Raw genomic sequence first — 11,080 nt, forward strand, 5'->3', positions numbered from 1 at the left:
ACAGTGAGTACACTAATCACCATGAGGCTGAGCTGCACTGTAAATTACTGCATGTACAGCGCTGCGTATTGTGCCTGTCACTGCATTTAAAGCAACCGCAGGCCTCTATTACCCAATAATGACGGCTAATGGTAACAAGCGCAAATTAAAGGCCTCCTGCCTTTTCCATTTTGATCAGAGCTGTTGTTGTTTATTACTGTGGTTTTTATATGGCGGACCCACGGGATCTGCAGGCTCAATCTCATGCAGCCCTGCCTTGTTTCTGGCTCTAGTGAACCAGAAAAGGTGGACTCTTAGCGGATATCTGGAGGCTTTTCTGTTTGTGATGGTGTCGCCCCCCCCCCCCCCCCCCCCCCCCTTCAATTTCACTGCATTTCTAGACGTTAACTGCAAGAAATTAGGAAAAATCCGGCACAGTGCCATCGTGCACCATTGCTTCATCCCTTCCCCCACCCCTCCAGCTCCATTGATTGCACAGCATAATGTACAGTCCCCACTCTGCACAATCGCAGTATAATCTGTTACATCATACATCATTTCTGCAGATTGGATGATTTCGTCCTCCACAAAGAAAAAGAAAGAGACGCTATTTGGATAATTTTACCTCGAGTGTTAAATTATCCTGCCTGACATATAAAAAAAAAAGAAAAGTCTTCAATTGAGTGCTGCACTCAACTTAAAACGGCCGTGATTTTGACACTTTCTGCACATGCAACGAGAATAAAAAGTATTCCTTCAACGTGTTGTTATTGCCACTTAGCAGTAACTTTATGGACGGATGACAGGCTCCTGCGTCAGCCACTATCCCTTTACCTCGTCTCTCTCTCTCTTTTTTTTTTTTGACATCTCGCCCTCTTTAAAGCCACCACCTGCACACAGCTCTTTCCTTAATGGAGCGCTAAAAATGACAAAAAAAAAAGAAAAGAAAGTATAATACAGCAGAAAAAATGATGGAGGATCTGCAAAGTGAGAACCTCTTTGCTTGTCATGATGATGCATGCAGAGGCGGCTGCACAGACAGAGCTGAGATGCTTTGTCAAACCATCAATTGGTCAACAGACTAACAATTGAATGACTGTTTAAATGTTTTTAAGCAACAATGGCATCATTTTGATCATTTAAACGCTGGAATTTACTGCTTTTTCTTGTTTTCAATCACAATGCAGTGAATTTATTTGTATTCTGCAGGGAATTGGACTACTTAAAAGTGGAAGCAGCTTGAAGTTTCAGCTCTAATGTCACCTTTATCCTCGTAAAGCTCCAGCGCTTTACGAGGTTTATTACCGTTTTTGTTATGCGATCATTTAGGCACCTTTGGCTCACAACATCTTGTGCACTTGTGGCCAAACTTAACTGCCATGTTTCTGGATTATGTCCAAGATTGTGACCTGATGCCTCAACACAAAACAAAAGGTTTTCACAACGTGAGGTTTCAAATACGTCGCTTAAATCTCTTTTCAGGCAACATGTCGATCCACAAGATCTTCAGTTTGGAGGTCAAAACACCAACAAGTCACTCACTTGGATTGCTCCATGTTAGTTACTTGTGTTTTTTTTTTTTTTGGTAAGTTTGTCTGTAAAAATTCCTAAAGATGTGGATTCTATGCAGCAAACTTCCCATAAGCATTACAGTATGGGGCTAATGATTGGAGTTTTGAATGTGACATCTTGAAAAGCTAACGGACACGAGCTCTGTGCGCCAACAGATGGTTGTTCCTGTAATCCAGAGAGACGACTCCTCTGGTCCCATTTCCCCAGCATCTGCTCGGGCTTGTGTTTCATTTCTATTAGCTGCCTTCTGATTTTTATTTGTATATTTTTAAGTGTCTTCATTTCATGTTTAACAGGTCTTTTTCTCTGCTTTTGTCGTTGCTCTCAGTTAGCCACTGGAAACCTGCCATTGTCACACCAGATGTATTTTATCTCATTTAACCATGAAAAGTCTCATTTAAATTAAAAAACTCTATTTCACAAGAGCAAGATGATCACAATTTAACAAGTTAAAGACATATAAGTTAACAAGGCTTACATGAAAATTAAATCCTGCTCAGACAGTTCATATGTGTTGTTTCGACTGGCAATCTTTAGCATTTGTTACCTTTATGGTGCAAGAACTAACCGTTTAATACCTTCTTCTGCAGTCTAAGATAACAGACTGCAGAAGAAGGTATTAAAATATTTCGAGCCCTGACTTCAACTTGAAGTCAGGGCTCGAAATCCTGACTTCAAGTTGAAGACAAACAAGGTTATCAACCAATTTTATTGAGTTACCTCAACTTGAATTCAGTTTTGAATCAATAAATGCAGAAATAAAAACACTGGTTCATCACAGTGTTTGGTATAAGGGGACCTATGGATACTTTTCCATGTTTATTCCAGCTTTTCTTATTTGAATGAAAACAGGATGTGTTCAACAAAAAACGGAACTTTTAACTCAAAGTCCAGTTAGTAGATTTCTCCCAGAGACCCTCATCAATGGATAAAATCTGAAATACATCACATTATTAATAATAAATTTGCGCTTTTTTGGAAAACGCTAAAACTGCCTTGACACAATGCAACCACCAGAGAGACAAATTATAGACATTAATGAGGTGAAATGTGCTTACAACTACATTAAAGTTTGTTTTCAATCCTTTCTGATTCTTTTTATTTTGCACACAGACGCTTAATAGGAGGTTAAAAGTCCAAATGTAATAAAATATTAAAACTTTTTAAGTAGAAATATAATTAACCATCTACTTGATGTTATATTTGTTTAATTAGTTTCTTAGATTTCACATTCAACTTTGCAAAACTGTTAGGCATCAGATGTAGCTGAAAGCAATCAAAAAAAAAAAACGTTCAATTATCAATATGTCAAATGTCTTTGGATTTAATAAAAGGGTCACAAGGCGAGGGAAAAACTGATAGTTTCAAGGAAACATGCAAAATTGACTTTCATGAACTTGCGTGTGTCTCTCTGACCTCCGTGGCATTTACTGTATTGCCCTACAAGGCAAATTCCAGCCATCTGCTACTTCGGACAAGTTCAAGCAAATGTTAAAATGCACTGTATTTGCAACTATTATCTGCCTCTGCACAGAACACACGCTTTTTTTCCCCGTCAACGTGATGAAAAAAGAGCCTAATATTAAACATGTGAGGCTGAAAAGAAGACTGGAATTAGAGTTTGGCTACTGACAGAGTGAAATCACCACGCACCTCATCATACACTGCAGCTGTGGCACATGTATGGCCATAATTATGCACAGAAACTGCAGTTATTTATGTTTCAAAAGCTGCAGTGTAAACATGTTCATAGAAGCCCCTCGCCCCACCACCACCAGCAGCCAGCCTCCTGCTGTTATTGTTGCTGCTGTTGTTGCTGTTCCCGCTGTTTGTCTGGTTCCATTCGCCATCGCTGCTACTTTTCGCTCTCAGCTTGCTCCTAAACCGCTGTCTTTTGTGTCCGATCGCGAAGCCAGTTGCTCATTTACAGATCAGGTTAAGAAAAGAACAAGAAGAAGAAAAAAAATGTAAGAAAGCAGCGCAGATGTTAAGAATGACCTCATCCCCTGGGTTGGGGGTAATTTTTTCTCATCATGAAGCCCAAAAAAGGTGTTTGTAAATAACAAAGACACCTCAGAGCCTGCTGTCAAGCTCCACTAAAGCATGTGAGAGTGTATATTTAAATAATTATGAGAAATAGTGCAACAAGCAAAGCAAAATAAGAGCTTCTTGAAGGTGCCGTCTAATTGCTGGTGCATTATTGACCTCTAGTGGTGAATGTTAACATGAGTATATTGAATAAGCTGCAGTAATGCCATAAAACAATGTCATGTTAACTGTCTGTTAATTTTATGTCAAGACCAGAGTTTATAAAGCGACTTCATGCTGATTCTGGGCTTTTTTTTTTATTTGCTCATGTCACATTTGTTCTCACTGTGGGCTCATTTTACACTGCAAGATAAAGTCCTGCACCTCTATGGAAACAACACAACCATAATTAGATGTGGAGAAAACAAAAATGTGCTTTGTGCAGCACAACAAGATCATAATGCAATGGATCATCAAAAAAAAAGAAAAAAAGTTGAATTTCTGTAAATACTTATATTACCAAATAATGAAAAAAAAAAAGGAATCCACATGTTAGGCATTGTTTCAAGTGCTCACAGATGTTGTCAATAACAGAGCAAATAGTAACTGGACATACTATCAATATGTTTCTATTTGCGTTTTGAAATTGTGCCCATGCTGTCCTACCTGCATTACATGAACACAGCCTGCAGTTCAGCCGAATTTAGCTCAAAACTTCCTGATTTTTTGTCACATGACTGTTGGTCGCATCTCAGTCACTAATGGCTTCATTGCTGTATACAGAAGTGCAGATTTTTTTGATTTTTTTACAGTTTGGCTCGTGGGAACGCTTCATTTATGGCACATTTTTAAAATTAAAGACAATTTGATGAAAGTATTACAATTTAAAGCTTAGGTTTGGTTATTGACAGATGAAAAATGCCACTCTGCTTCAGGCCAGGTTGGAGACTCAGGTGATGTCTTGTGGTAGTAAGAGGAGTGGCAGAATTGAAATTGTGTTATATTCTACCAACAAAATGTGTATATGGATATACACATTTGTTAGATCAAATGTTCAAATTAAGATGACAAATGGCGATGAAGCACCTTGACTTTATTCAGACAACACATAAACTTAGCTTTTCTCATGTTTTTGCAGTGCATGCGGAAATTCAGTGTAAACAGGGTTTAACAATCCTCTCATTTCTTCTGGATTGGAGCATCATCCCTCTCCGCTGGGAATATTTCGATTTCCTTGATGATCCGCTTAGCAATAATATCATCGTTTGCTGAAACCATCCTCCGAGACATCAGATCGAACGGTCCTCCTGAATTGTCAAACAAAGGCTTTATTAAGAGCTGCTTCACCTGCAGTCAGTGTTTTTTTAAAAAGCACACCCTGCTTTTAGCCACACTAATATTCACTAATTACGTATTTGTTTCAAAACAGATAAGCTGCATGATTAGCTATCGTTTTGTGATCTGATGAAGATTTTTAGAATATACGTTACCGTCAACATCCAGAAGAACTCCTCCTGCTTCCTTGACTATAACGGCTCCAGCTGCGATGTCCCAGCAGTGGATCCCGATCTCAAAAAAGGCCTCCACTGCTCCGGTTGCCACCAGACACATGTTGGTGGCAGCTGTTCCTGACCCACGGAGTCTGTAGGGAGACAACATTCAGACATGGATGAATACAAAAGTGAACAAACGGCAATAACAGAAGCAGTGAAAAGGGGGAAAAAGCATTTCAGGTTGCTCAGAAAGCAACAGAAACTGTGCCTGACAACATGAATTCAATTCCTTCTTTGGCTGGCTGTTGTACCCAAAGAAATGATCGACATATCTTCTGCAAAAAAAAAGGTACAGCACCTAACTTCTCAGGAAAATGCAGCATCGAAATGTGCTTTTTTAAAGCTCCTTCTTTAATCAAATTTTATTATGACAAGTTCCAACACAAGCTGTTGTGCAACATACTTTAAATCAACATAATGTGTTAATTTGCTTAGTGTGCTTTAGTTCTGCACAGCATAATGGTAATAATGTCATGCCTGTAATGCAGTACTACCTACCCGTGCACTGGGATGCAGAGGATCTTTTGCATGGTGGAGAAGATCTTCTTCACTTTTTCTGGGCTTCTGTCGGTCCCGTGCTCAGAGATGATGATGGACTTTTTGATATCTGTCATGACAGGAAGCCAAAAAGAGTTACCAGTGTTTCCAGTCTTTTGTCTCTTACTGATATGCACTTTATAAGTTTTTAATACCACAGTGTCTGTACCTTTCACATCAGACACCTGAATGCGTTCGTCGTCGCAGTAAGCTCCCTTCCCGTTTCTCGCTTTGTACATTTTGTCCTCCAAGCAGCTGTATATCACACCAAACTCCAGCTGCAAACAGATGTCATTTTTAAGCTTTTAAATTTGTATAAGCTACTCATATTAACCGTAACACTATTTCCGATCAGAATTTTTACATACCTGCTTGTTGACTGCAAAGGCAATGGACACAGCCACAAAGGGGAATCTGTGGGAAAGTAGTACCAAGTATATGAGATTATTTTTTAGAGAAAAGGTACCTTTCTTGTATTTACAAAATCTTTAAAAGGACAGTTTGACTTTTAAAACTGCATATACGCTTGTTCATTAAGTCTTGAGAGGGAACTCTGTAATGCAACTGGGTTCGGGAGACAGTTAGCGTAGCCTAGCATTAGCAGGTTAAAAATAATAAAAAAAAAAAAACACTTCTGCAGCACATTTATTAAGTCATTTTTTTTTACATTAAAAGTTATATAGACAGCATGAATTAGCGAGCTTCAGAGGTGCAGGTACGTGGATTTTGTTGGCTAGTTGTTTTCCCTCAGAATTAAGTCTTTATGCTAAGCTAAGCTAACTGTCTCCTGTCTCAAGATATGTGGGTGATATCTTTCTTCTCATCTAACCTTTGAGATCATGGTGGATAAGAATATTTCCCAAGCTACTCCAGTCATGTTAGGCTAACAGGAAGTGTCCAAAAATAGATTACATTTTAATATTGGGGATGAAATCTCTGCCTCAGTAGTAAAGTTACCTTGAAAGTATGCAGAGATATGTAAAAAGCAATCAGTCACAACATTAAAACCACTGACAGGTGACGTGAATGACACGGATTTTTATAATGCAGTGTTATACTGGGAAACCTTGGGTCTTGGATTTCAGATGCATGTTAGGATCAGAGGTAAATATAGTATAAGTGTTTAATCTGTAATTTACCACTTTTATCTAATTCTGTTGGTGGATATGATGAGGGGAAACAGCAGTCTCTGCTAGAATCACAGCAATAAAAAATCCTATCCATGCCAATGCAGTGAAACTGTGCTTCCACAAAAGAAAACTAGTGAAAAGACAAATTCCAATTCTTCTGCTTCTTCCTTTACTAATGAGTTTGATGTACAATGGAAAGTGTTGCGTTTGATCGAGACAAAATGCTCTACAAATTCATGCATTGTGTATCAAATTGTGTATTGCTGACATCTTACCCGTGTACAAAGTTCGTGGTGCCGTCCACTGGATCTATGATCCATGTAGGTTTATCAGTCAAGATGCACGGCTCTCCCTTTGCGACCGACTCCTCCCCAATGAAACTACAGCACAGAAGAAGCAACGGACCATTGAGGATTATCATGATATGACATAAATCTATAAAGATTAATACATATTTGTGTGTGTGTGTGTGTGTGTGTGTGTGTGTGTGTGTGTGTGTGTGTGTGTGTTCTTGTACTTGCTACATGGTGAGTACCATTTTCTGCATTTGACTATCAAAGTGAGGACATTTTTACAAAGTGAGGACATTTTGGCCGGTCCTCACTTTGAAACAGCCATGTTTGAGGGTGAAGACTTGTTTATAGAGAACAGGTATGAATTGAGGTTTGGTTAGGGTAAGGATTAGGGTTAGGCAATCAGTTGTGATGGTTAAGGTTAGGGTAAGGCTCTAGGAAATGCATTACGCCTATGGATGTCCTCACTAAGATAGAAGTACAAACATGTGTGTGTGTGTGTGTGTGTGTGTGTGTGTGTGTGTGTGTGTGTGTGTGTGTGTGTGTGTGTGTGTGTGTGTGTGTGTGTGTGTGTGTGTGTCTGTTCCTGGCTCACTCACCAGTGTGTCCCTTCTCCAAATTTCTCTTTAAGAGACCCAATGATGATTTTCTCCACCCTTTCATCGGTCTTGGTGACAAGGTCCACTGTGGAGCTCTTTGTCATGACTTTGATTTCACTCTCCCCAGCTTCCCTTATTACCTGATAAAATGGAATATTATGAAGACATGGCAATTGCACCTAATCAGCTTGCTAAAATAAGGCTTATTTTATATTTTTATCATAAAATCTACCAAAGAAATTTGCCAACAACACTGTTTTGATCAAATCAGGTTCACTCTCTGGAGCTACTTTACAAACTGAGCGATGTTGTTCATTCAGTCGAGTGCAGCAAGGACTGCACAGACCTATATATTGGGGAAACTAAATAGCTGCTCCGCAAGCACAGGGCGCAACACAAAAGAACCAACTCTTCAGGACAACACTCAGCAGTCCAGCTGCATCTAAAGGATAATGGATGCTCCTTTGAGGACATCAGTGTTCACAATCTGGACAGCGAAGATAGATGGTTTGAGAGAGGAGTGAAAGAACCCAGCTCTGTCAAACGAGAACAACCATCTTTAAATAGAGTGGGGTGGCATGGCTCAGTGGGTAGAGTGGCTGTCTTGTAACTGGAAGGTTGCTGGTTCGATCCTCGGCCCGTCATGCTAATGTTGAGGTGTCCCTGAGCAAGACACCTAACCCCTAATTGCTCCTCGTGGGTCGTGGTTAGCGCCTTGCATGGCAGCTTCCGCCATCAGTGTGTGTGAATGAGTAAATGTGACATATCATGTAAAGCGCTTTGGATAAAAGCTCTATATAAATACAACCATTTAGAGGGAGGATTTGTATAACAGCAGCTGTCAGTTGCATACAATGGAGTTCCTCCCTGGTAGTAATTTGACTATTCACATGTACATTCTAATACGTTTCAGGTCGTAAACGAGCATTGATTCATGTGAATTTTGGGTGACTGACAACTTGCAGATGGCCTTAAATACAAGGAACTTCAAACCAGTCAGTTAGGACTGACGAGGCCTCTTGGTAGAGAGGCGGAACCTCTTCAAGAACCAAGAGCAAGCCTTCTGCTTTAGGACTGAGGATCACCATGACTGGAATGACTGAGAATCTACACAGAAATACTCACTTTTTAGAAATACTCCAGAGAAATATGAAATAAGAAATGGATGTCTAAGATTTACCTTCCCAGCTTTTCTTGCCACTTCCACAGCAAAGTCATATGCCTTCTGCCAGGGGTCTTCTGCCATTGTGCTTCTATATGAGGTTGATATGGTAAAGTCTGTAAAAACCAAAAAAGCATAATAAATTTAATTGCTCCTGAAAGCAATTACAGCACATGTAGTAAATGTGGTAGTAGTTACGCAGACTTTTGAGGCAAACAAAACATAAGCGCAAACCTGCAAGATTAGCACACTTCTTTTACAACAGACTATGTTGCATAAGACTTCCCTTCCAGCTGGGACCTGTCAGGTCTGCATTGTTCTAAATCACAACCACAACTTATGGGTGCAACAAGTGTGAAACAGATTATGTCGAAACTTGTCATTTCACTGTGTCATAACTAGATCAGCTTGCTTGATTATGAATACGTTGGCCCATATGTTTTAGGGCGATAGCTAAAGATTGCATGTGTGTCTTCTCTTCATTGTTCCTGTTTTGGGTTGTTTCTATTACATGCTGTCTGTCTCTCATGATGCAGTACCATCTCTGCATGTAAGCAGCATGTAGCCAAAGTATCCAAATCACTTGCAGATGCTCATTAAGTTTATTGCGGTGACTCAGATTTTAGTATTTATTTTGCTTTTTCCTCTTCTGCCGTCTGATTTTTGGTAACTGAAAAGTAAGAAGATACACTCATAACAAACTCAACTCTGAAAATGATAATTCTGAAGGCTGAATCACATTAAAATCCACTCAAAGATAACCTGGTTTCAAACGTTACTGACAGCACGAGTGTCACTTCAGGACAAGATGCCACCCCTCCACTCATTGAACCCTGCGCTGCTAGAACACACTGTATGTCAACTCTTTCTACTACACATCACATCTCTGCTATTGAAGTGTGTCAGAGTGCAGGCTGCTCTATGAAGAATCCACTCTCCACCCATGAGGGGTAACAAAAAATACACGAAGAAGAAAGGAAAAAGCTTACCTTGTGGGGTCTGACGCTGCTGTCAGGTAGCCTCTAGATGTTAGTGCACCTTCTTTTGTGAAGCCTAACTTTAAATTGCCTCATTGGAGAGATGAGGCAACCCAAAAAAAAAGCTGGCATGACAGAGTGGGAAAAGTACTAGCACCGCCCTCGCATGTCTCTTCACGGCAACCCAAAGGAAAAAACATTCTGTTCTCACAAAGGCAGACCTGCAACAACATGATGCCACGCTCACTGCAGAGTGGTTGGAGAAGGTTGCGGAGGTGGAAAATTTTTGGAAGTCTTCTGAATTCTTCTGTAGGTGTCACAGGAAGACACGCCCTGCTGCATATCTGTATCATACATGTCCATGCTATAGCTGCTGACTTAAGTACACACTGAACAGTGAAGGCTAGAAAACTCTACACTCTTATTGTCCTACAGATAAAAACATCCTGACTGGTGTTGGAAGTGAAAATCTCACATTATTTTTGGAGAAATTAAACATCACATTCTAGTTCCAGACTTGGATTTGGCCTGACAAACAAAGCTCCTGACAGTTTTAGATTTCCTGACAGTTTTGCCGCTATTGAGCTCTCCCTTTATGTCCTTTGTTGTATTCCACTGGCGGAAAATACTTTGAAAGGTTCCCCGGTGAGTCAGTGTAGATAATGTGTGTGCATGCATGTCTGTTTCTCAATGTGGCTGCTAGATGTTGGATAAATTCTTGGAATTATCCTCATGAGGTGCAGACACACAGATCTACAGCCATGGCCATAAGTTTGGACACAGCATGACTTACTATGTCTGTTTTGATGTCTATTAGAGAACATAACTAATATTTTTTGACAGCACCAGTTTAATTAGTCAACAAATCAACAAGTGATATAATATTATCAACAAATTCCGACAATTGGAACAACTTTGTTCCCAAAACATAATATTAGAAGAACAAAAAAATGCAGTACTTCCACAACCGAATTTGGTAAGAATAACAAAATGACACCAAACTCTTTTGTTTTTTTTTAAATATGAAACTTAATATAGTTCTCAGGAGTTGTGTACTGTATTGTAAGTGACAATTTTGTGGTATTTTCTAAGATTCACAAGCGTCATGGTACTTGTGTCCAAACTTATGGCCATGGCTGTACATGTGTCTGAATGTGTATATCTCGAAACTTAACTTTGAATCCCCAAAAAATGTTCCACGAGGGAATCATCACAATCAGGCACAACAGCTTCCCCACCCTTAAAATTCT

The 11,080-nt window shown here is 39.7% G+C and overlaps 1 protein-coding gene across 1 annotated transcript; it reads right to left on the minus strand.

The window, feature by feature from the left end:
* Nucleotides 1-4,655: 4,655 nt before the first annotated feature.
* Nucleotides 4,656-10,184, minus strand: LOC110950936 (inositol monophosphatase 1-like). Its single transcript, XM_022193805.2, has 9 exons — nucleotides 9,843-10,184; nucleotides 8,872-8,969; nucleotides 7,692-7,831; nucleotides 7,075-7,179; nucleotides 6,038-6,083; nucleotides 5,839-5,947; nucleotides 5,631-5,739; nucleotides 5,070-5,221; nucleotides 4,656-4,886 (listed from the first exon to the last, which is right to left on the minus strand). Exons 2-9 carry the CDS (start codon nucleotides 8,935-8,937, stop codon nucleotides 4,759-4,761), a joined length of 855 nt encoding a protein of 284 aa, XP_022049497.1. The 5' UTR covers nucleotides 8,938-8,969; nucleotides 9,843-10,184; the 3' UTR covers nucleotides 4,656-4,758.
* Between the last annotated feature and the right edge of the window lie 896 nt (nucleotides 10,185-11,080).

The sequence above is a fragment of the Acanthochromis polyacanthus genome, chromosome 20 (assembly GCF_021347895.1).
Source record: "Acanthochromis polyacanthus isolate Apoly-LR-REF ecotype Palm Island chromosome 20, KAUST_Apoly_ChrSc, whole genome shotgun sequence".
Classification (NCBI taxonomy): Eukaryota; Metazoa; Chordata; class Actinopteri; family Pomacentridae; genus Acanthochromis; species Acanthochromis polyacanthus.